Source organism: Salvia hispanica, chromosome 1 (genome assembly GCF_023119035.1).
Source record: "Salvia hispanica cultivar TCC Black 2014 chromosome 1, UniMelb_Shisp_WGS_1.0, whole genome shotgun sequence".
In the NCBI taxonomy this organism is placed as follows: Eukaryota; Viridiplantae; Streptophyta; class Magnoliopsida; order Lamiales; family Lamiaceae; genus Salvia; species Salvia hispanica.
Window position 1 is genome coordinate 50,976,096 of NC_062965.1, and position 25,070 is coordinate 51,001,165.

At 33.8% G+C, this 25,070-nt stretch overlaps 4 protein-coding genes across 5 annotated transcripts; 3 read left to right on the plus strand and 1 right to left on the minus strand.

Annotated features, from left to right (window-relative positions):
* The first annotated feature begins 1,278 nt into the window (after positions 1-1,278).
* Positions 1,279-4,124, plus strand: LOC125215106 (coenzyme Q-binding protein COQ10 homolog, mitochondrial-like). 2 transcript variants are annotated; one of them, XM_048116423.1, is made up of 4 exons: positions 1,279-1,753; positions 2,093-2,288; positions 3,327-3,458; positions 3,778-4,124. In XM_048116423.1, exons 1-4 carry the CDS (start codon positions 1,452-1,454, stop codon positions 3,901-3,903), a joined length of 756 nt encoding a protein of 251 aa, XP_047972380.1. In that variant the 5' UTR covers positions 1,279-1,451; the 3' UTR covers positions 3,904-4,124. The 2 variants fall into 2 exon arrangements, with proteins under 2 accessions (XP_047972380.1, XP_047972389.1); XM_048116432.1 differs by lacking the exon at positions 3,327-3,458.
* Positions 4,125-11,411: 7,287 nt separating this feature from the next.
* LOC125207547 (abscisic acid 8'-hydroxylase 4-like) lies at positions 11,412-15,255 on the plus strand. Its single transcript, XM_048106936.1, has 9 exons — positions 11,412-11,650; positions 11,748-12,069; positions 12,171-12,320; positions 12,724-12,978; positions 13,056-13,145; positions 13,681-13,759; positions 13,875-13,981; positions 14,216-14,334; positions 14,863-15,255. Exons 1-9 carry the CDS (start codon positions 11,454-11,456, stop codon positions 15,002-15,004), a joined length of 1,461 nt encoding a protein of 486 aa, XP_047962893.1. The 5' UTR covers positions 11,412-11,453; the 3' UTR covers positions 15,005-15,255.
* Positions 15,256-16,681: 1,426 nt separating this feature from the next.
* LOC125214804 (thioredoxin-like 4, chloroplastic) lies at positions 16,682-19,054 on the minus strand. Its single transcript, XM_048115969.1, has 4 exons — positions 18,977-19,054; positions 17,379-18,023; positions 17,192-17,245; positions 16,682-16,978 (listed from the first exon to the last, which is right to left on the minus strand). Exons 2-4 carry the CDS (start codon positions 17,847-17,849, stop codon positions 16,844-16,846), a joined length of 660 nt encoding a protein of 219 aa, XP_047971926.1. The 5' UTR covers positions 17,850-18,023; positions 18,977-19,054; the 3' UTR covers positions 16,682-16,843.
* Positions 19,055-20,429: 1,375 nt separating this feature from the next.
* Positions 20,430-20,984, plus strand: LOC125200155 (putative disease resistance protein At1g50180). Its single transcript, XM_048097895.1, has one exon. The coding sequence runs from the start codon at positions 20,430-20,432 to the stop codon at positions 20,982-20,984; it is 555 nt and encodes a 184-aa protein (XP_047953852.1).
* The last annotated feature ends 4,086 nt before the right edge of the window (positions 20,985-25,070 follow it).

Genomic DNA, 25,070 nt, shown 5'->3' on the forward strand with positions numbered 1-25,070 from the left:
ATCTTCAATTACGGTTCGAATATCCGTATATGGTTATACCATACAAATATAAATTTTTGGATTTGTTCCAAAATTGACCATAGATAAATTCCCCTTTTGATTTGGGAGTATTGTTTCTTTTTTTTCTTCAGTTCAAATCCAAAAATGCTTCTTACTGTTTCTGGTTCAAAAATGCTGAATCTCGTCTGAAATCATATATTCCTAATGTAACTGATTCTAAATATCAGATATTCATATATGCATCCATTACAACTACTATCACTGAATAAATAAGGCAAATCATTGTACTTTGATTGTTTATTTCAATAGATCCTTATACAATTTTTTCGTTTTAATAAGTTTTTGTACTTTTATATTCGATATATTTCAATCATTATTTAACGGAACCGTTAAATTTTCCGTTATAAAATAACACTATCATATACTCCCTCCGTCCGCCATTAGGAGTCCCATTTGAGGATGGACGGGTTTTAAGAAATGTTAAGTATTAGAAATGGGTCACTCACCCCCTTAAAAGGCCTCATAAGGGGGAGGGTTATCCACACTTATATAGATTAGATTGGATCATCACCAAGTCGATGTGGGACAGAATTTAGAGAGTTTTAACACGCCCTCACGTGTGGGCCGGAAAGGACATCGGTCTTCCATCACGTGGGTAGGCAATGCTAGAGATAAGAGAACCATCATCGATGTGGGCAATTTAGAGAGTTTTAACACGCCCCCTCACGTGTGGGCCGGAAAGGACATCGGTCTTCCATCACGTGGGTAGGCAATGCTAGAGATAAGAGAACCATCATCGATGTGGGCCGGAAAGGACATCGGTCTTCCACTCGTGAGGTAGATAAGAGATAAAGAGAAAACCATCATCGACTTGGGCCCGCTCTGATACCATATTAGAAATGGGCCACTCACCCCTTAAAAGGTCTCATAAGAGGGAGGGTTATCCACACTTATATAGATTAGATTGGATCATCACCAAGTCGATGTGGGACAGAAATTCAGAGAGTTTTAACAAAGAAAAATGGGTGAAAGAAAGTTAGTAGAATAGAGGTCCCACTTGTATATATTAGTTTTAAATGAAATGTGAGTGGAATGAGTTAGTGGAAGGTGGGACCCCATTACCATTTAAGGTAAAAGTGAACTGGGACTCCTATTCGCGGACAGACTAAAATGGAAAAACGGGACTCCTATTCGCGGACGGAGGGAGTATTAATTATTTAAATCTATGCACATATTCCACCGTTCGGAAAAAAACCTTATTTCTGGGAAAAACTTAATTTTATTGTTAGTTGTATTACTTCTAAACAATACATTGGGATACAAGACCACAATCTTTCTAAAGAAAAACTCAACTTAAAATTTTCAAATTAGCCCTAATTTTTGCCCCAAATTGGCAACTTCGATAGGATTCAATCGCACAACAGTTGAAATCCTAATTGTTTTTGCTTCAAATGCCTCCGTTCAATTCCGCACCGAGGGCTCTGGCGCGTTTTGCAGCCCTCCGGAATCCATTGCGGCGGCGCACGAGAGATTTTCCTAGCTGCAGCCAGATTCGGCCGTCGAGTAATATCGCCGGGAACAATGCATTTTCTCCAGTGGAAAACATGCGTTACGGGAATTGCGGTTTCCTAGGCTCTGCAAATTCATCGCATATTAGTAATTTTGTTCACCAAAAGAGAGGGTTTTTGGGATGCGGTGATGGCGAAGAGGGTGGTATGCTATCTAAAGTGCACCATGAAAAGCGTGTTTTGGGGTAATGTTTCATTAATCCAGCTTTTTATTTTATTTTGAGTTTCTGTTTTGATCATTTTGTGGAAATCATGTTGAAGAATTCTGCGCTTTTGCATCAATGCATGGAAATGGTGTAGTTTTTGAATTGGGGATGGATTATGCGATCTTGGTTGAAATATTTTATGATGAGAAAATGGCTGTTAATAGAATTATTTAACTATTCTAATAGTATGAAAGAATTTACTCCTATATGTTGAACTGTATATAATGATCAGTCAATGTGATTTATTTGATGAATTTGGATTGGTTTTTGATTTATTGAAGAAATGTGGACTATGCTGATTCATATTTTAAATGTTAGATATTCACCTGAGCAATTGTTCAATGTGGTTGCTGCCGTCGACATGTATGAAGATTTTCTTCCTTGGTGTCAGCGGTCACAGATTATTTGCCAGAACCCTGATGGGAGTTTTGACGCAGAGTTAGAAATTGGCTTTAAATTTCTTGTCGAAAGTTATACATCGCATGTGGAGCTAAACAAACCAAAATCCATTAAGGTGAATATCCATGTTTTGCATCCATATGTTCATATTTCGTTTTTTCCTTGTTTTGTTAGGTGGCTGGAGTATATGTTTCCAAATTTGACATTTTATGCCCTTTTGTTATTAATATCAACTTAGCATTTCATCATATGCTTAAAATTAGGACATGGCTTCTCCATAAAGATTCTTGGGACTGAAGTGTTAATATTGCATTGGGGTTAGGGTAGATATATTGGTTGTGGTTGTTTACAGATTATGGAACCGATTGAATTTACATAGATGTTGTGCGGTGTTTTAATACTATGAATGTCAAAACTTGAGATAAGTAGGAACAGTTGTTATGACTGGAGATTAGTTTTGTTAGCTTATTAATATGACTGTGTCTGTGTGCATCTAATGTTTGTTTGAAAAATGTACTTGATATTTGATACTATTTCATATTTCCCGATTGACATTAGCAAGCAGCCTGAAAGTGATGGCGCTGAACCTTTGTATCATATACATTGTTAGAAAATGGTTGAAGGTGTCTTGTTAGAAATGGTTAATAGTGTTAATCCAACTTCTAATATTTGTTCAGAAGTTTGATGAGTGTGATGGAGCCTCACATGACCCATCAGACAGTTCTCATTTGGCTTTTAGGCTTTTATTGTTTACCCATGATCTTATGGAAGTAGATGTAGGATTATCGAAGTCTGATAGTCTGTTTTATACGTTTGTGTCTTGTTTAATCAACTCTATGTTTGAATAGTATTCCTCCTTCCAGTATTCAGTCCATCTCTTTCCCTGGACTTATAGTTTTTCAATTGGGATAAACCAAATCAGAGTTACCTGCATTACAAACTATGGTTTGGCAATATGTCAATGCGAGAATAAGAGACACAAACTCAATATCGATCTCTTGATCATTAAGAATGAATATAATCGAACTGAGACAGATTAAGTCAACAGTTCCATCTTTAGGTTATCATTAGTGTTTTCCTTCCAGTAAGTTATGCACCAATTAAGTTTTTTTATTATTATTATAAAACATCTATTATTTTTGTTTTGTTGCAGACGACTTCATCCCAAACCACTCTTTTTGAACATTTGATTAATGTCTGGGAATTTTCCCCTGGACCCGTTCCTGGAAGTTGCAGCCTCTATTTTATGGTGGACTTCAAGTTTCAGTCACCATTTTATCGACAAGTAAGCTTCTTCAGTAGTTTTAACACTGTAATTTGAAAAAAAGTTCCTCTTTTTGTTTTGGAAACTTGAAGGATGGCATTATTGATATCTATGTGCATGAGTTTTTGGTTAACCTTTTCAAGGTGGTTTGATATGAGGCATCTGTCTATCTTCATAAATTAAAATGTCACCTTATAATTATCAATTATTTGGTCAGATTATGGTATTCTATCAATTAGTTATGGATGAAAAGTTGCAGTATCATCCACTCATTGCTTGCATTAGAAAAAAAAACTACTGACACACATTGTTTATATTAATCTTCACGTTTCTATTGCAGATTGCCAATATGTTCTTCAAAGAAGTGGTTTCTCGGCTTGTTGGTTCATTTCACGACCGATGTCGACAAATATATGGACCTGGGGTGCAGGTTCTTGAAAATAGTATGATCACTGAACATAAGTAAAAGTCATTTTGATCATCTTGTTAAACACTCAGTGCCTATGAATATTAGTCTCTATGAATTCTTAGCAATACAAAGTCAGAATTTTTACATAGATAACCAGAGTTCTCTCATTTACTATTGAAATACTGAAAATAGTACTAACTCCTCCCTTGGCTGATTTTTTTCTCTGTTGAATCATACCGATATATATCTTGAAACGGCGTCATTATCTTTTCTTGAAACGAGGCTTCATTACCTTGTAGCGATATTCTATTTCTTTTGCCTTATTGTGCCTTTTTCTCTGGCCTGGAGTTGTTGTGAGACCATTGCTTTCCAGGGATGATACCCTTCGCTTCTATTTCTTATGTTCGTCCGTTGCTTTTTTAGGTGGGTTTGGATAGAGCGTTCTGTTTTTTGCCTATACGTTGATTTTGTGTCTTTTTTCTTGTTTATATTGAATTGTTTTTGTATTCCTTGTAACACATAAAAAAATTTGTACATGTGTAGATACATTATAGATATTACATTTGTGGTGTTTTATTTGGGTATAATTTGCACTTGTGTTATAATAATCACAATATACTGAAAACAAAATGATTGAGGCCATTAAAATCAGTAGTAAAAGCATTACTCCCTCCATCCCTCATAATTTGTTATTATTTGACCCGGTACGAGTTTTAAGAAATGTAATAGAAAGTGGGTTGAAAAAGTTAGTGGCATGTGGGTCATACTTTTATATATCAGTTTTATAATAAAATGTGAGTCAAAATGAATTAGTGGAATATGAGATCCACTATTAAAAATGGTAAAAGTGAAAAGTGATAAACTTTTAGGGACGAACGAAAAAGGAAATAGGTGACAAATTTTCAGGGACGGAGTACTATTTTAATAGGAGAAGTAGCTTTTGATAAACTGTTGAAGATTATAATTATTAAAAGGGCTCTATTTTGTAAAATCTACTTTGACCATTGTATACATATAAGTGGAAATTGCAAGAGCTGTCAAATTCTGAAGCACTCACTTTTGAGTATTATTTTTTCCATAAACTTTATTATCTAAATAATCAACTTTTGATCCCACACCAGCTGGAAATTTGTTTTTGATATCTTCATGCAGAGATCTTTTTAATAAAGTGATTAATATTTTCATTGATTAGCTGTAAAATTCGTCTTGATTTAACTTGCTGAAATTCATGTTTGTCTTGTTAGGATAATTTAAATGGTATTAAGAGAATTTGTATTATGTTGGATTGTCTGAGATTAAGTTTATCATAAGAGAAAATCAATACTAATTTTACATGACATTATTATAAGCGTAAGTGTAAGACCTTATTTATCTAATCGAGTAATATTCACAATACCTGACTTTATCTAATCTATCACATCGGACACCCAAATAAATAGTCCATTTATTCATCTTAGTACATGCACAAAAATAATCATTTTTTATTTAGAACACAATAAAAATATCATTATATTCATAAAAATTCTATTGATTGTTCCATCACAATCAATGTAATTATCATGCGTCAAAATCCCGTCGTATATTATTACATTAAAGCATCTCTCCTATCCATTTTTTCATTATCATCAATTTTCTATTATCTTTTTTTCTGGTCCTTTTAATTCTATCCTTATTCTACACAAAAAAATAAACCAGTAATTATTCTTTCTTTAATCTTGCCTCAAAAGAAAAAGGAGTGAAGTAGAAAATATAGTAGGTACAATTTGAGATGCGTGTATTAATCTCCAACATAAGTTACAATTCAATTATTCCAAAAAAGAATAAAAGAGTACTTATGTAATCTTATCCTTTGTTATGTAGCATCACTAATAGTAACTTTTTATTTTGCTTTTTTGAAAAAATAATGTCTATAGGGCCTTCTTCTTCACTTACCTTTTCAAACCCTACAAAAATCCAAAATTTAAATTTAATCTTGCTTTAAATTATGAAATTAAGACAATTATATGACCTAATAAGCTAGCTAGAAATTTGGATTTAATGGTGTGCATAATATCATAATTAGAATTGCCAACTTCACTAGATGGATTATCGAAATTGGTATTTAAATTTATTGTGTTTATGTGATATTTTTTCACATGTGTATATAAATATGTTTCCAAGCTAGTTTACTAGGGCATCACCGGAAAAGAAAGCGTTGGCGCCGAAGATCGTTGTGAAGGGAAAGGTCGCAAGTTGTGTGTTCTTCGATTTTTTCGCTTTATTATATAAATCAATGTATTGAATTAATACATAAAATTCGCAACTTGTAACCTAGCGGGTGAAGATATGTTTTGCAGCACTGAACACTTGAGTTCGAAAGACCAATGAATAATGGAATGAGTGAGATGGATACGTGATAGGATAGTGATAAAAATTAGATGCAGACCCAATTAGAACGACTAAGGGATGCCAAAGAGACGTTCCATTACCGATGGACTTGTATATGCTCAATCGAGTCGGAAAAAAGTAATGTCACCTAAGATGTTATAGTATATCTATAAATTTATCCATGGATGTCGACTTGATAAGAAGAAAACAAAAAACACACACTAGCTAGAATGGTGGCAAGTATTGTACTCCATAAAATGCAATATTTAAAGGTCAATTGTGTACGGTATATTAGGGACAATGCGTAGTTGAATAATCTAATTGTGGAAAGTTTTGAAATCATCAAGAATGATTGACTTTAACTAGGTGCATCTTTATTGGAGTTTCACCTCGATCGGATATTCTCTTCAATCGATCAACTTTCAAAAATATTTCAAGAGAGCCAAGTATAATATTAATAATCACTTTCTAAGAAATCAATGACAAGGAAACTATAGTGAAATAATTAGTCGGATTCCGGTCATGATAAATTCACAAATTTGTGAATTTAATAACTAATAATGGGGATAATCACTTAATCCAACCAAACTACATTGATAACTTAATGCAGGAGTATAATATAATTTCAATATATAACAATAATAATAATGTTGCATTTAATTTTATATACTAGAAAACTATTTTTCTTAATCTACCAACTAACCTATTATTAGTAAACATTTTTAATTTTTGATAACACATGCATCACTCAATGTCCCATCACTTAAACATGTTCAAGTAGTGTCACTAAGCCAAAACCCATTAAATTAAAAAACTTAAGATAATCTTCAATTAAAAAACAATCATGCAAAATCCATTTCGAAAAAATAGAAACATTTCAATCTTGAATAGAATCGTATGAGTGATACAAATATACATATAAAATGACAACTTTAGCCTATAGGCTATCTCATAGCATAGCTTGAGAATCGATGAAGATCAGATGAAATCTCAGAGACAATATCTCATTCTAAAGTGAATGAATTACACGTATTCAAATCTATCAATAATTTGTACTTGCATGGATCTAAGTGGCAGCTTTTATGGTGTGTGCATATCTACATAAATCAGATTCTCAAAACTTTACTATTGTCATTTATTTTTTCAAATTTACGAAACATTTTAAATTTATCAAATAACCTAACATTTGAAAGAATAAAATTGGAAGTTATCTCAAACTCAAAAATTTTACTCCTAGTTTTAAATATTTTTTGATAAAATATTCAACAATTTTACAAAATTAACTGCTCTAAGGACTCATAAATCATAACAATCCGGATTCGAATGAACAATAAACTTACATTATTCACATGTCAATAATTGTCACAACAACTTATTTGGTCAAGAGTCAAGACCCAAACACCCACAACAATTAGGCCACAAATTATATCATACCTACATTAGTTATCATCTTACTAATTTTTTAATTCATAATTTTATTGAAATACATAATTAAAATTTTAAAATAAAATGATTAATTAAAACTCTACATAATCAAACAACAATTTTAAAATAATTGAATTAAAATAATAGCATCCGCAATGGTGCTAGGCCAGCAATAGACAAAGAATAGCAATCCATTCTCTCCCGCACGCCGCAACACTAAAAATCTACCTATCACATCAGAAATTGGCGCTGCATCGGCCGCCAAATGGCTGCCCGAAGACGGCCACGCATTTCGCCATTGTTCATGACGGCCGACTCCAATGGTTCGGCTAGCCGATCGGCCAGCGCGACGAATCGGCTAGCCGGTCGCTAGCCGCCCATTGCGGATGCTAGAATAATTCGCAACACGGCTGCCGCTGCGACAGTCCTATTGTGATTACTCTTAAATCCAACCCAATAAAGTGCACTGTTGTAAGAGCCATGAGCATCTTAAAATTGACATATCTTGGGCCAAACATTTCCTGAGTGATCGTTGTCAGGGAAGAATTTATTGGGCATCCAATTTCAAGTCAGTTTCTCATCATTATATGAATAATGTTAGGGATATAAGATTGCATATGCGATATCAAATGTGACCTTGACCATATGTTGTTACATTTTGAGCTTGGTTTATTCGAATTGTATACTCCATCCTACAACTTAATTAGCTCATCATATTCACTTAAATTCTTAAGGTGGATTTATTCTAACATTAGTTACTTCAACTAGCTAGTAATTATTGAAGATAACTAATCCTTAATGACAACTCATGACTCTTAGATATTTTGAATAATCTCAGAGGATATGGTAAAGTAGCTGTTCTTAATATCTTGAACCTGAGAATTGTTTGGCTTGGAGCATGATTTGACTCAACTCAACTTAATTATACACCAAAGTACAAATATGCCCAACTCTTTAATTATAACAATCATAATACATCATAATATAATTAGGTCAAAAGTGGACTTGAGCAACATTGTGCTCCACTTCACAGATTTTACAGTTTAAAAATGCCTACAACTAATGCAGTTTCATATAAAAACGTGTAAATATTCAATTTTGTTACTCCCTCCGTTTCAAGGAAGATGACCCTTTTCTTGGGTGGCACGAAATTTTATGCAACTTTATTTTGTGTGTTAAGAAGAGATAGTAAAATAAGAGAGATGAAATAAAGTAGACATAAAAGTGTTTTCATTTTGGGACAAACTAAAAAGGAAAGTGAGTCATTTTCAATGGGACGAAGGGAGTATATTATTTTAGCATTTTAATGAAAATATTTCAATCTTACTGGCATCGTAAAATACGGAGTATAATTTTTTATTAGATAGGATGACCTGTCAATAGACAATAGGCTCTGACACAGTGCTGATAGGTCGTCGCACCTACATACAACACTACTGTCAGGTCTTCACGCTTGCGATGCACTACTATGAGAACCTCGTGCCTGTCGAAATCTAGAGGCAACTTTATGCAAAAAAATTGCAAGGTATATAAGAGAGTATGAAAACATTGGGTACCTTTTGAAGCTGCTCTAAAATAGAGACTTGTACAATAAAAACGACAAATGAAAGGCAAAATCTAATATTTAGCCAGAAATGAAAGAATTACTACCTTCATCAGCGATTAGGAGTCTCATTTTTTCATTTAGTCCGTCCGCGAATAAGAGTCCTGCTTCACTTGTACTATAAATGCTAATATGCCACATATTTCACTAACTCATTCCACTCAGATTTTATTTAAAACTAATAAATACAAGTGAGACCCATATACTACTAACTTTTTCCACTTACTTTTATTAACATTTATTAAAACTTGTATCGGAAAAAAATGAGAGTCCTATTCGCGAAGAGATAGAGTACATGTTTATTTTGAAAGTTTGAAAATAGTAAATGAAGAGCCAAACAGAGCCTTAACCCGAGTATCTTGGAAGATTTTGTGGCACGTGAGGTGGGTGACATGTTGGGCAACTCAAAAACAATGAGATGCAGAGCTTGACACGTTATCTGAAAATATTATTGTATGTACATTCCACTATATATAACATAATTATATCTGTAATGATTTTGAATTTTGAAAGCTATGAAAATTTCCAAATATGAACACACAAATATATCGCAAACGCAACTCTTTGGTATGTTAATGGTAGACACAAGCTTTAAACGTGTTATGGCTTATAAAGTTTTGGTATGATTATACCAATATGTGTCACATAGCTAGGGAAGAGGTAAACGATGCAAATCAATGTGATGTATATTGTGTATAAAATTAAAGCATGAATTAATTATATATTACTTGAGTCCCATTATTCACAAACCTCACTCTTAAAGACTGAACCATTGAACCATACTAAATTAGGATTTTTAGATCTAGTTTTTTATGGATGAGATTCACAAATTTATAAATTATTTTCTCCTTCATCACCAATCTATTTTTATTCATCCGAAAGTAAATAAGTCATACTAACACGTTACGAATATTTAACTTCATTCCAAAATATATTACTTCATTCCGGTAGGTTTTTACTTCATTCTAATAGGATTATTACTTCATTCTAGTACGTAAATGCAGTTTCGCCGTCGCGTGCCGTTCTTTCTCTCTACAATATCTATCATCACCGCTACGACGCTGATATGGTGTAATAAACACATGGAATAATATAATAAATTATATGAATGAAGTATGTGTAGAAGCATTTGAAGTCCTACTGGAATGAAGTAAAAACCTTATCCAATGAAGTAATAACGTTTCTGAATGAAGTAATAAATTCACTTGAATAAATTGCATTTTTTAATGTGAATAAAGTAAAAACTCATGTCAATGAATTCGAACGAAACATATGTTGAATCATTTCAAAACCTACTTGAAGCAAGTAAAAACATGTTGTAGTTTCAATGTATTACGTACAGAATGAAGTAATAAACCTATACAATGAAGTAAAATTGGCTTGTAATGAAGAGCGAAAAAAATTTACACAACAACATATCTCATCAAAAAACTAGATCTTATGGCCCAGATTTGTTCTCTAGTTCGGTCTTTAAGAAAGGTTCGACATTGATTACAACTCTATATTGCTTAGTTCAAAGTTGCACTTTATATTGGGTTATTGTAAGCTTATTATAACTTCAGAAATTATCAATGCTAGCTATCAGCTGGCTATTTATTTTTTGGTGATGTAAAATTTTTTCAGATCATTTAGGGTACAATTTTTTGTTTGGTGAGGACGATATGAACCAGAAATAAGGTACAGTAGAATTTAGTTAGTAAGTCATGTCTCAGTCATTCAATAGATTCAATATATTGATAATATCTTGACTCTTGAGAGCAAATGATCACAAATCTTATTAATTATTTCAACAAAAATCAATCGGTATTTCATTTAATTTATATAATTATGAATTGCTAGACACATCCTATCGACAATATATATCGACAATTTAATTTTTTATTTATACAATAAAATCAGAATCTTGTCTTGCATATTAAACTCTTGCCGATGGTAAAAAAATTCAACCGTTTCTTATTCCATGTTACTATACCAAATTGTATAAATGCAATAAAAACGTCCCAAAATACTGTGATAGAAAATCTAATTTGTAAAATGAAATTAAAGACAAAAGGAAAACGATATACATAAAATTTGATTATTTTCTTAATAAAAAAGTGAACTTTATTAGCCACTTTTTTTTTCGTTCACAACCTTCTCCCGCCTATAAATACCCATCAACCATTCACACAACCTTAGTCATTAATATATCTCAATACCTCAAGAGAAAGATATGGACAATTGTTCCATCTTTCTCCCCGTCTTGCTCGTCATCTTCTCGTATTTTATTTCATCAGTATACATTAAAATAAGACGCAATGACGGCAAGACTAAACTCCCGCCAGGCTCAATGGGCTGGCCCTTCATCGGCGAAACCCTCCGTCTCTACTCCCAAGATCCAAACATCTTCCTCTCCACCCGACACAAAAGGTGCGAGCGATCTTTTTCTCGATGCACGTACATTTTTGCTAGTATATAAAAATATCAAAAAATAAAAATAATTAAATTATTTAATTTTTTTTTTCAGGTATGGAGAAATCTTCAAGACTCACATTCTAGGTTACCCTAGTGTGATGCTAGCGGGCCCGGACGCGGCCCGATTTGTCCTGGTAACTCAAGCCCATTTGTTCAAGCCCACTTTCCCAAAGAGCAAGGAGGCCTTGATCGGGCCGGAGGCCCTTTTCTTCCACCAGGGCGACTACCATCTCCGGCTGAGGAAACTCGTTCGGGCCGGGCTGTACCCGGAGTCGCTCCGCAGGCTTGTCCCGGGAGTCCAGGCGGCCGTGGTTGCAGCATTGCGCTCGTGGGCAGACGGTGGAGTAGTCAACACTTACAATGAGATGAAAAAGGTCTTTTGCTTTATACTTATAAAAATAATATCTTTCTGTTTTGCACGAGATTTCTGTTTTATTCTTGCTGAGCTCACCTTGCGACACCTGGCTACCTACAGCTGTCATTCGAAGTCGGCATCCTAGCCGTTTTTGGACACCTCGAGCTTGGCTACAAACAGGAGTTGAAGAAAAATTATGGTGAAGTTGAGAGAGGCTACAATTCTTTCCCAACAAATTTGCCAGGATCCACATATAGAAAGGCCATGAAGGTATATAAATCAAAATTTGCATACACATAGTGTAACTTAAAGAAAAACAATTTTTTATCGTAAAATTTAAAATAACTATAACGAACGCATAAATTCCCTGCATTCACCGTAAATTTAACTGCACTCGAAAAAAAAAACTAAATAAGAACACGAAGGCGAAAAGGTAAATCAAAATTTGCGTATATATATATATACGACGACTTAATGAAAAATGATTTTTTATCGTAATAATTAACTAAAAATACTATAACGAACGTTAAAAATCGTTCATAGTGAAATTAACTGTACTAAAAAATAGAACTAAAAAAAAATTACCCCTTGATATTCGAAGAAATGCATCCACAGTAGATCTTCACGATTGAATGGCTAAATATTATTGTTTGTTTTCACGATAATTATGAAGGCGAGGAAGAAGCTGAGCGAAATTATCGGTGAGATAAGCAGAGAAAGAAGGGAGAAGAAGGTGGTTGAGACTGAGAAGGATTTACTGAGCTGTCTGCTGAGCTCTAAAGACGAAAATGGCGGAGCTCTGAGCGATGAACAGATCGGTGATAACGTAATCGGAGTTCTGTTTGCTGCGCAAGATACAACCGCCAGCGCCATGACGTGGCTAGTTAAATACCTTCATGATAATCCTAAGCTTCTGCAGGCTGTCAAGGTCTGTATTTCTCTCTTTAGATCTCTGTGTGTGTGTGTGTTTGTGTGTGTATTGATCGGTTGGAAAATGGCATGCAGGCTGAGCAGAAGGCGATATACGAAGCCAACGACGAAGGAGAGAGTGTTTTGACGTGGAATCAGACAAGAAATATGCCCTTAACTAACAAGGTTTTTACATTTATTGTTGTCTTAATTGAAGATATACATACACATAGATAATGACTTAATTTAGGTTTTTTAATTGCATGCAAGAAAACAACAATGGTTTTTACGAGGATTATTTGCTTGTAAATACATTAACTATGGCGTGTCAAAATCACTAGGATGTTGACATGCTATAGTAGTGATATGTTATGTGTAAGTCAGATCAATTCTAATTTGATTTCCCGCCAGGGCAAGAATTAGAACACTAGTAAGTTCGTGTATTTGCATTAAAAAATGGTCTTGGTAAAAACCCGAAAAATACTGAAAGGTCATGTATTTACATTGAATAACTGAATTAGTAGTGTAGTATAAATACTACATGCATCACAAGTACATAATATTGTTGGTGGATTTTATCATATTCTATTAATTTTCATAATACACATGAATTTTAGGATTGGATGTATTTTTTTAAAAATGATGTACACATTTCAAATTAATATGGAGTATATGAGTATGTCAGCTTGAAAAATAGCTCTAATTTTTAAAAATATTTCAGGTGATCATGGAAACCTTGAGAATGGCAAGCATTATTTCTTTCACTTTCAGAGAGGCAGTCACGGATGTAGAATATAAAGGTGCAATTCGCGACGAATTTTTGAGATTTTCTAAAATTCGTTTTATTAGTCTAATGAACGAGTAAATACGATATTTTTGTAACCAAATTCACACATAAATTTGGTATTTCTTCAGGATGCCTAATTCCAAAAGGATGGAAAGTCATGCCTTTGTTTAGGAATATTCATCACAATCCAGAATTCTTTGCCGACCCTCAAAAGTTTGATCCAACAAGATTTGAGGTACATATATATACATTACTTTTATCACATCTAGTGCATTAAAAAGTGAAACACAAAAAACACATTTTAAAGCAAGCTAAATAATTATTCACAAGATTCCCAAGATATTCTTACTTGTTTATTCATATGCCATGTTGAATTTTCTACATTACAAGACATCCACTAATAGTGGTGTGTACTTGTATATTGAGACATGATTGATTGGCAACGTTAAATGTGTGCATGAAATTGTAGGATTCACCAAAACCAAACACGTTTTTCCCTTTCGGAGGTGGAGTTCACTCTTGTCCCGGTAACGAACTTGCTAAGCTGCAAATGCTCATTTTGGTGCATCACCTAGCTTCTCAATTCAGGTATATATATATTCACATCAATTTGTCCCATTTTAATCACTTTAGTGCACATGTTTGTGCCTCCTAATAATGGAGTTGAGTTAGGAGCGAACGCAGAAAAATTACTATGAGATTGTATATCTCGATTTTGTATACAGTTTAGTACAAAAATTGAATCTTTTCTTGTGCAACTAATGTTGATGGAGAATACGGTACTTTATATGTTCAGTGCAGTATCCTATTAATTGGATAGATCTAAAATGAGGTGATGTAAATGAATTGATATTGCTTTCTAATAGGTGACTTAAACCTAGAGATGATATCCACAAATGGAAAAAAGAACCAATTAAGTGAGAAAGCACTCACTGTGGAAAGAATCCCATGTTATATCTGTCCTCAGCCTATGTGTAAGAATATCATAGGAATCGAGTCGAATCGAGCCGAGTCAAGTACATGATTGGAGTGGGAGAGGGACCACTTTAGTAAGTGGTGCATGATATTTTCTTTTATGGCTAGTGTTTCTCATGATTTTGGATTGTGTTGTTGTAGGTATGAATTGGTGGAATCTGAAAGTGGGATTCAGTTTGGACCATTTCCAATTCCTTTGCATGGACTCCCAGCCAGATTTTGGAGAGAAAAAGATGATGAAGAAGATCAATGGACCAAACAATCTCTCATCACATCACCATAAAATATTGTCACATTGCTTCATCACATTAATTATTATTGTTGCCTTTTTTGTTTTCTAATCTCATTTGCATCTATGTTGGAGAGGGAGGTATAAAGATACATCCCTCTAGTTTTTTTCTTTTAATGTTCAAATTCTAGTTTGCAAGACTGCATCAATTGCAGCTAGCATGCAAGAATTGTATGTACTAGCTATTTATTAGAAATCAAATTAGTATTCAATTTCAATAATATATATAGTCATTTAAATAAAAAGGTTTGGTCAGATTTTTTGTCAGTCATATGAAGTGTGAAATTATTTTCAATTTTTTTGAACTTGTCTCATCTATCTACAAAATATTTGTCTTTTGATGATTTCAAAATGACGACATTTTGCAGATGGACGAGACAATAGGAAAAATTTGAATGTGATTTAATATTCCGAGATTAAATTTTATGATTAAATTTGATGGCTATTAGTCCTATTTTAATTTTTTCTTATTGACTTTGATATGAGATAGAAACAAAAAGGGGAGGTGTGATGTAATGATGGGAGGGGAATAAAAGAAATGGGGTTACACCCTTTTGTTAGAAAAAGAGAAAGTCTTGAATGGATTGTAAGATGTTTTTAATTGGTGATGATGGGATGATGTTCCACATGCTTGAGGCCAAGTGTTGAGACCATTTTTGTTCTTACATAAAGTGGTCTGTTTTTTTCAATGAGAGGCTTAGAGTGAACCAGGTGTTGTGTGAGACATTGTTGTCTAGTTGCCCCACACTCAGCTGGAGAGCATACTCTCAAAGATATGAACTACTTTTCTTTACTATTATCTCAGGATTCAGGCCCCTCTGTTCTAACATTTTTGTCATATTTTCTTGTTTTTTAATACTTTGGTAAGATGTTACTATGTCACTAGGATGTGAAAGGTATGATATCCTAATCCATGAGTTCGATCTTAAAATTAATTGGTAATAAGTGGAGTAATCCATGAGACTTATTTAGTGATTCTATTTAATACTTTACATCAAAGTGAGATATTTGTTCATTTCATTTTTAAATATCCTTTCACGTCGGTTCATTTTTAAATATCCTTTCACGTCAGTGTAAAAGAAAACTGACACCACTATATGCATCTAATGGGCTACTTCCCTTATCAATAATTGGTTTTAAAGTGGAATCCTGTAAATTTCTTTCATGACTGTGGATTGGAACTTAAACTGTTACAACAAAATATTTGAAAAGTCCAACCTGATTTTAAAAAGTCCAATCCAAACCAAAAACCATTGTGGATATGTCACTCAAACATAAAAAAAAAAAAACTGGGTGTGTTGTAACTGCCAAAAATAAAAATGAAAGACAACATTTGAAAAGTCATGCTGTGAATGAGAATTTTATTGACAGGTTGTGCTGAACACACTAATTAATCATAGCAAAAATGCCAAATTAGAATGCCGATTTTTACTTGAATCTTAAAATCTCATATCTGAAAAATCTACTTCACCACATTATGATCATATGCATAGTAAACATGAAGGCCGGGATATACTGTTACATAAATTGAAGTTTCTGCACACAGTAGCGAGCGGCTCTGATACCATGATAGAAGTTTTACGAGGTTCCATCTTAAAACCAATTATTGATATTAGTAGCAGTCCATGAGAGTTATATAGTGGTAATATTTGCTTTACTCTGGTGTTCCAATGATACAATCGAGTTTAGCAACTCATATTATATATCAGTACTTGTTCTGCTAATTTGAGTTTCAACATGTAGGAAGTAAGTTACAAATGTAGCGACTGAATAATCTATGCACCAGCGTCGCTAGAGTCGTATGGTAGTAATACAAGAAAAATACTATAAACATCATGCAATCGATTCGACTTCTTGAGGAGCAGAACCTGTGTACTTGAGAATGGCGTCGCGTATTCGCTCCTTGTCTCTGGTTGCAAACGCTTCAAGTAGGACACCGTTTTTGTAGAAATGGAAAAGTGGAACCGTCTGCATTACATGAATTTACTTTAGATATGGAAGGCATGCTGAAATTTTTCGATCATAGATATGCAGTGTGGCTGCTATAAGAAGAGCTCCAAACATCATAAAAATTTTAACAGTTTTACTTTAGACTTAAATGTGAAATTTTGATAGGAAGATATTATCTTGTCATGTAATAATATAAACTCATATCCAATTCCCACAGCTGAAACATCTTACCTTAATTCGGAGGCGGTCAGCAACCTCGGATTGTTCATCATACTCGTCAATTACCTAAAGTAGTTGACAGAAGAAAGAAGAGGGTAAACAAGTAAAGAGCTTGTTTTAGGTAAAAGTACAAGCATTGGTATCATACTCGTAAAATCAAAACTATTGGGAGGTTCAAGAAGTTGATAAATACACTCACATTGTGTTTCAGGAAAATAACGGGAGCATCTTGATCACCAGATCCCTTGCATATCTTTACAAAGCCTTGTTCGATGTATTTGCAGCTTCCACAGGAAGTTCGATAAAAATCCACAACAACTAATGCATTTGTTTCCTTAGCCTTCTCAAGAATCGTTAAGAATTCTTCATCAGTATAAAACTCTTTTACACATTCAACTGGACAGAGCTCATCATCATCATCAACATCAGATGATTCTTCGACATTATTATCCAGCACACCCTTGAGTTTAGATGAATGCATATAAGAAGTGTTCCTTCTAGTAAGTAAAGAATTCCCAGTTTGGCATATGGGCACTGCCTTCAAATCAACCGAGTTACCTTTAACCCAAAACAAGCTTCTATATACCATGGAACTCCCAAAATCGATATGTCCATTTATTTTTCTCAAAAAGATAAATGGAGCTGAAAATGTGAACAGAGTGTGCACCATACATCCAGGTTTTGAAAGGTATCGATGCAGAATGAAATAAACCACTATTCCGGACAATACGACACCAGTTTCCGATCAAATCCTCATAATCTGCCTAGGATCATAATGCAAGCTTTAACTGTCATCCACACAGCAACCATCAACTGTAGATGATTGCCAGCCTCGGTGGATAATCTGTAAATAAAGATAAAATAATGTTAGCATCAATATGAGACGTAAGACACTCGGAGGCACTCTTCTGAAATTTGCAATGTTGCAACTATTATTGTGGATGTTTATGTAAAACGAACGAAGTTAACAGATCTAGAGACACTCTGAATGCTAAAGATTGATACTTTTTCTCAATGTAACACCGACAGCAGAGTTATTGTTTCTTACTAGCAAAAACATCCAGGAAAAGCACAAGTGGAGAAATATCAAGTATTGTAAATTGAATCTTTATAAAGAGTCTTATCTCGCTATACAGTACTAAATATGAACACGAACTGTTTACGTTTGTCGAAATCGTATTGTTTAAGCAACTGCCATTCAAGAGTTGGACTACCATCATATTTATCAGTGCCAACATTTCATCAGAATTATACTTTCTCGCTTCCTATGATCTTTCAATCCGCCACGAACACAGAAAAGGCCATTAGACTCTACAAAACGCGGTTTAGCTAGTAATTTTTGTAACTAGACTCTACCATAAGGAATTCTTAACATTTCCTTCATAGCTTCTACATCACATTTTCAAACTAATGCGCCTTTCCAATGATCTTAAAAATTAACTTAGTTTCAGATTTCAGTTCACAAATTTATGGCAATTAGTAGCTCAAATTGACGAATTTGAATAAGTACAAACACAAATTAACCTAAACAAAAGCATTAGAATTATTAGTTTCTTAACAATTCCAAAATCTCAACTCTCACCCGATTAAAACCACTGCAATTATTTAAAATATAGCCCAAATCAACAGATACTCGACAAAAAGCAGTAATACATCCCCATCGATTCATCCAAAAAAATCAAAAACACCTTCATTACTTATGAGCAGAAACTATACAAACACGAGAAAATAGATAATGCAGACCGTGAATCAGCATACAAACTTCACAAAATTAGATCAATTGAAATGTGAGCTTACCAGTAGGTAGTATCCTTTCGATTTCGTGCGACGAAAAAAAATAATGTTTCGGATAAGAGAAAAATGCGCCATTATCATTCGTGGCTCTTCTTACTTCAAATCTTTTACTTCTTGTAGAATGTAGTCCCTAGACTTTTATTAATTACAAAGCGGTCTCTGAACTTTTTTATGACAGTATATCGAGATAAACTTAATTATAAAACACGGAGGGTCATTATAAACAGTTTTATGTCACATTATAAAATTCGGATGATGTCATGTTAAGATTATTTTAGGTCATCTTTACTATAATGACCTAAAAATAAGCTAATAATGACCTAAAAATGACATTCGTATACTTAGTTCAGCATTTTTGTATTAAGAATGACTTTTGCATAGAACAAAACCCATAATTAATTTGTTGATATATACTCGTTTCGTCCCATTTTAAGTGGAATATTTCCAATTCGGTATTAAACTTTTAAGTAGTGTTATTTTATGAGTTAAGTGAAATATAATAAAGTAATAAAAGAAAAAAAATCTGAAAGTATGTTATTTCTATTTTAAGAAATATTTCATTTCGAGTGCAAAAACTTAAAAAGGAAAATATACTATCACTTATACTGAAAATGTAAAACAAGTGGAGTATAATTGTCAAAATTATACTCCCTCCATTCTATAAAAATAACATATTTTGTTATGATACGTTTTTAAATTTTTAATACATATTTCGATCCATTAACTTGTCTAAAAATATTACTGTAGTTTTGTATTAACAATACTGATGGAAAAATATTATTCTCCTCAGCCGGCTTATATTAGTTTTGCACTATTAACAATGCTGATTGTTAACTTCAATGATTGAACACTAGTAGACAAATGATATTTGTTGATAAGCAATACATTGTGACTAGCAAAATCAATTGCTTGATATTTGTTGATAAGCAATACATTGTGATTAGCAAAATCAATTTAGCAATTGCAGCCTCCTTGATAACTCATATTTCAGTTTGGTGATGGCTGCTTATAGTGCAACGATTTCTCTCAAGAATACGATTCAGTGCATTTTGCAGTCGTCGCGCATTTTGCTAGTTTCTCCCTCTCCACAAATCTTACAACCTGCCTACGATGCCATGGGTTGCTTGCAGAAAGTTCTGCTAAAATTGGACGACACCTGCTACTGCAAGATCAGGACAAAGATGAATGATTTGGACGAGCGAATCAAAGAGGTCGTATGGAATTCGAAGATTTACTGGAATCTCATGTGTATGAACAGATTCTTCCACAGCTCGAAAGTGAGAGAGATCACTTGTCTTTCTCTTTTGATCTACAGAGTCTAAAGCACTATGTTGATTACTTACTCGAGAGGGTGGCGGTGATGGAGGAGGAGTACGATATTGAGCTGCTGAATATGCCCGAAGAAGAAGGCGAAACTATTTCCTCAAGAATTGATATTGGTGGAATCGGCTCAGAGATGATTGGACACACTGATCAATTTGAAGAAGCCAAGGATCTTCTTCTTGCTGAAAATGGAGGGTGGTTATCAATTGTTGGGATGGCAGGGGTTGGAAAGACCAATTTTGCAAAGAAAGTATTTGACGATCCAGCGATTAAGAGACATTTCGGGCTTCGAGCATGGGTGAGAGTGGGCAGAAAGTGTGAATACAATGAAATATTACGAAGCATTCTAGCTCAAGTGGATCATACAACTTACGACCAGATGGTCACCCAAGGAGACAATGATGACAACAAGAAATTACTTGGACTTTTGGGGAAAAGATTGAAGGATAAGAAATGCCTCATCGTGATGGATGATGTATGGGAATGGGATACACGAGTATTGGATAAGTATATAGATGAGAGTAATGTCCGAGTCTTGCTTACAAGTAGGCAAAGACTTGAAGAATTGGAGGATCCTACTTCGAAGGGTATATTATGCTTGTTGGATGACGAAGAAAGTAAGAAATTACTGGGTGCAAAAATATTCGGTGAAAAGGGTTTCCCTCTTCACCTTGAAGAACTGGGCTAGAAGATTGCAGAGAAATGTGAAGGCCTTCCGCTTATGATAGTCACAGTTGCAGAGCTCCTATCAAAAGCCAACAAGAGTATGACTGAAGAGCTCCTAAACCGTGAAGAGCTTAACAAGAGTATCCAAGAATTATGGACCGAGGTAGCCAAAAAACAACATAATTCAGTCTTTGTGGATGCATATAATCAAATATCAGAGGTACTTTTCCCAAGCTATAACTACTTACCTCAATATCTAAAAACATTTTTCCTCTATTTGGGATCTTTTCCTCCATATAGTGATATCGAAATAGACTTTCTCTGGGACCGGTTTATTGCTGAGGGGTTTCTTGAGCCAATTGGAAAAGAAACTTTGAATGATTTTATTTCGGACTGTTGGGATAAGCTTGATCACCAGTATCACCTTGTTCTAAACGAATTAAACCCAAAATCATGGTTTTTAACAAACTAGTTTCGCGTGCATTCTTGCTGGCAGCATATGTGTAAGAAAGAAGCTAGTAAGATCAGGTTTCTGCATGTTTTACAAAGTTGTGGCGATGATGTTATAAAAGACCAACGCCGATTGTGTGCCCATAGTAACATGTTATTTGCCTTCAAACAAGTGTATGGTTCAATAAAAAGTGATTGTGCATCCACTACCCGTTCTCTCCTTTGTTTTGGTCCTTACCACCGATATCCAGTGCCAATAGAGGACATGGATTTCAAATTGCTCAGGGTACTTGATGCTTGTAAGGTCCGATTTTACCACATCCCAATTGAAATTCTAAAACTTATTTGTTTAAAGTACCTTGCCCTATCTTACAACAAAGATCTCCCTATTTCCATATCCAACCTTTTTCACCTTCCAACCACATGTGTACATTAAATATCGTGGAGTTGTGTCATACATGCCAATGGAAATATGGGACATGCAAGAGTTGCAACGAATTACTGTTTTGGGAAGAGACCTACCAACCCCTAACTTTGATGCCACTTTGGAAAATCTCTCCACTATTTCCGGTGTGAGTCCAAAGAGTTGTACCCGAGAAATTCTCAAAAGAAATTCTAAATTAGAGAAATTAGAGATTATAATAAACTTGAAGCCATACGATGTCGATGATGATGATAATGCATTGAGTGGCTTGGGTTATATATCAGAAGAACTCCAGAATTTGAACGTACTTTCATATATTGTAATGAACCCTGAGATGAAGTATGAGTCAACGGTCCCTCTTTCAATGTTCCCGTCAAGTTTGACAATATTGAAGTTGAATGGCTTGGGGTGCCCATGGAAGCACATGAATGACATTGGTTCAAAGTTACCAAGTCTTAAGAGCCTTGAGTTATTTCATTATGCCTTTCAAGGCCCAAAGTGGGATATAAAATTTGGATGTTTTTTGAACCTCAAGAAACTTGTAATTGAAGACACTGATTTGGTGCGATGGAGAGTCCAACATGGAAGCCTCCCAAGGCTTCACCTCCTTAGCATACGACATTGCTACAAGTTACAAAAACTCGATTGGAAACGTGATCCTTCGACTGTCATGACTCCCATAATTGAATTAGTTGACTGCAATTTCTCGGCCGTCACTTCGGCCATGAAACCTGGCTTTAAAGTTCGCTGTGCCTTTTCTTGGTTAGCATGACCGCCTTCCAACTTCATATAATTTGCACAAACCACGTAAGTCCATTTCTTTCTTCACTACAATGCATGCAATTGTAATTTAAACTTTAGTATTTTTGTTGTACTATTATACTCCGTCCGTCCGTCCTATAAAAATAGAGATCTGAGCTGACACGAGTTTTTATGCATAATTGGGAAACTAAGACATACATGGAAAAAGTGAAAGTGATTGAACAGGCCCACCTCATTACATAAAAATAAGTTATAAAAAATAGAAATTGTCTACTTTTTATGTAAAGGATCAAAATAGAAAAATGTATCTATTTTAATGGGACCGAGGAAGTACTGTAGTAATATGTTTGTTTTAGGTTGATGGCTGCTCCTTTTCTTACTACCTAGTTTATGAAAGATAATTTGAAATCTAAAATTGAGGGAAGGTTAGAGCTTTTTCTATGTGTTGCTACATCTCGGACTCCCAACACAAGACCAAGTATATATGCTTATGTGTGATAGTTGTTTACATCTCATAACATGTTTTAAACATTTATGTACTCTCACATCCTATATTAATTTGTCATTTTTAAGGCAATTGAGGTAGCAAAAGCAGGCAAATGAGAAACAGAAGGGGTCATATGTCGGTGTTATCCCATTGTTTCCATTGTATTACTATGTTGTTTCCTAAATCTACGGATAGCAAATCGTTGGATTTTGTTGAGGATTATGAAACCTGAATGTTGAATTATGTTTGTACTCAACTATTTGACAAAAAAAATATGTATGTACACGTTATATGTATAAACACTGCGCGTTATGCATTTTTTTCACTTTAATTTATTCTTATATTATGTTCGAATGTGTTGATGCTTGAATGTTGAATTATGTGTGTACTCAAAACTATTTGGCAGTTAGATACGTATTATGAGTACACGTTAGACCATCTCCAACAGTACTGCAAAACTTAAAATGCAGTAGAAGAATACCGGAGAGGATCACCTCATTCAAATTATAGGTTTTTGAAGAAAAAATACCTATCTTTAGGTTTGCACTAAAAGTATACCAAAAAACTTTTCAGATTTTGTTTTATTACATTCAAGTCCAAATCATTTTATATTTATCTAACATAAGAAAGAAAAGGGAAGAAAGAGGGGAAGGGAGAGAAGTAAAAATACACAGAAACAAAAACTTACCGGCACTGTTCCAGCGGCTAGAAGAAGAAGATAGAAAAAAACCTAATTTTATTCTATTAATATTTGGTTGGTAATTAATTAGTGGGCTGACGCATATTAGTATATACACATGTTATTGATTAGTTAAAAAGCTACACACGTTTTTTTTTTCTAAATTAACAAATAGAAATATTATGCCTATTAATATTGATTAGTTATGCTTTATTAAATTTCTACATAATTTAATAGCTTTTAAATTTTAATATTAAGAATTGATTTATTTTAGTTTAAAAAATTGACAAAAAAATATTTAATTTTAAACTAATATTATGCCTAATGCATAATATCAAACTATATATGTTATCAAGTACTATAACAAACAACGGTTAAACATTAATAATTAAAACGATACCTAATGTATATACTTGTGGTATCTTTAAATAAAGTTTAATTTTGAATTTTAGTTAACCTATTTATACCTTTTGATAACTTTTGTAGTACTAGTATTTTTTTTGATTTAATAAATAATAGATTTCATATATAGTTATATTAATTAATAAATCTTATCATATTATTTAATTTAATTTAAGTTATTGATAAGTGTCATAAGGTTAGTGTGTAATTTAGATAAAACATATAGGTATGATTGAAAAGTATAAAAAGTTAGTGGGTGAGGAATATTCTTTTGGGTTTGAGTTTAGTGTAAATGGTTGGAGCAAAATCAATATTTAGTGTGAGATTTACACTTCGCGTTATACATTTTTTTCACTTTATTCTTATATTATGTTCGAATGTATTGATGAATGAGGGTTTGTGTTTAATTCATTATTCGTAATAGGGTTTTTGGCTTTTTAAACCAAAACCTTTCCCCGAATTCCGGTTTTTCCCATGAACTATGAGATTTGTTTTTAAAACCATGAACTTTCATTTCGTTAGGATTTTCCCAACCCGACCTGTAACATCCCAAAATTTCGAACCCTAATTTTAGAGCCGTAAAATTTCTTAATTAATGCTATTGATGGCATAGGAGACGCGAATTAAATGATGAACGAGTTTATCTCCTAAGTTCTTATGACCGAGTTGTGTCTAGGGTTGCGTTGGAGTTTGAAAAGTCAAACTCGTTGAGTATATGACGTGGCTTATGAATATTTAAATTAAAGGTGAAATTATGTGATGATTTAATTGTTTTAGGGTGAGTGGGATTATTAGGATATTCCCATAAATATTATAACCACATTCTTCTTTTTGAAATTTTCGAACCCCTTGACTTTATTGGGGAGAAATCCTATTTTTTCGGATTTAATTTAATTCTTGAGAT

Coding starts and splice junctions, on each gene's coding strand:
- LOC125215106 (XM_048116423.1), top strand. CDS start 1,452: ATGCCTCCGTTCAATTCCGCACCGAGGGCTCTGGCGCGTTTTGCAGCC. Junction 2,289..3,326: donor ACAAACCAAAATCCATTAAG/GTGAATATCCAT, acceptor GTTTTGTTGCAG/ACGACTTCATCCCAAACCAC. Junction 3,459..3,777: donor AGTCACCATTTTATCGACAA/GTAAGCTTCTTC, acceptor TTTCTATTGCAG/ATTGCCAATATGTTCTTCAA.
- LOC125207547 (XM_048106936.1), top strand. CDS start 11,454: ATGGACAATTGTTCCATCTTTCTCCCCGTCTTGCTCGTCATCTTCTCG. Junction 11,651..11,747: donor CTCTCCACCCGACACAAAAG/GTGCGAGCGATC, acceptor TTTTTTTTTCAG/GTATGGAGAAATCTTCAAGA. Junction 12,070..12,170: donor CTTACAATGAGATGAAAAAG/GTCTTTTGCTTT, acceptor GGCTACCTACAG/CTGTCATTCGAAGTCGGCAT.
- LOC125214804 (XM_048115969.1), bottom strand. CDS start 17,849: ATGGTGCACACTCTGTTCACATTTTCAGCTCCATTTATCTTTTTGAGA. Junction 17,246..17,378: donor TTATTTTCCTGAAACACAAT/GTGAGTGTATTT, acceptor CAACTACTTTAG/GTAATTGACGAGTATGATGA. Junction 16,979..17,191: donor CTGACCGCCTCCGAATTAAG/GTAAGATGTTTC, acceptor CATGTAATGCAG/ACGGTTCCACTTTTCCATTT.
- LOC125200155 (XM_048097895.1), top strand. CDS start 20,430: ATGATTGGACACACTGATCAATTTGAAGAAGCCAAGGATCTTCTTCTT.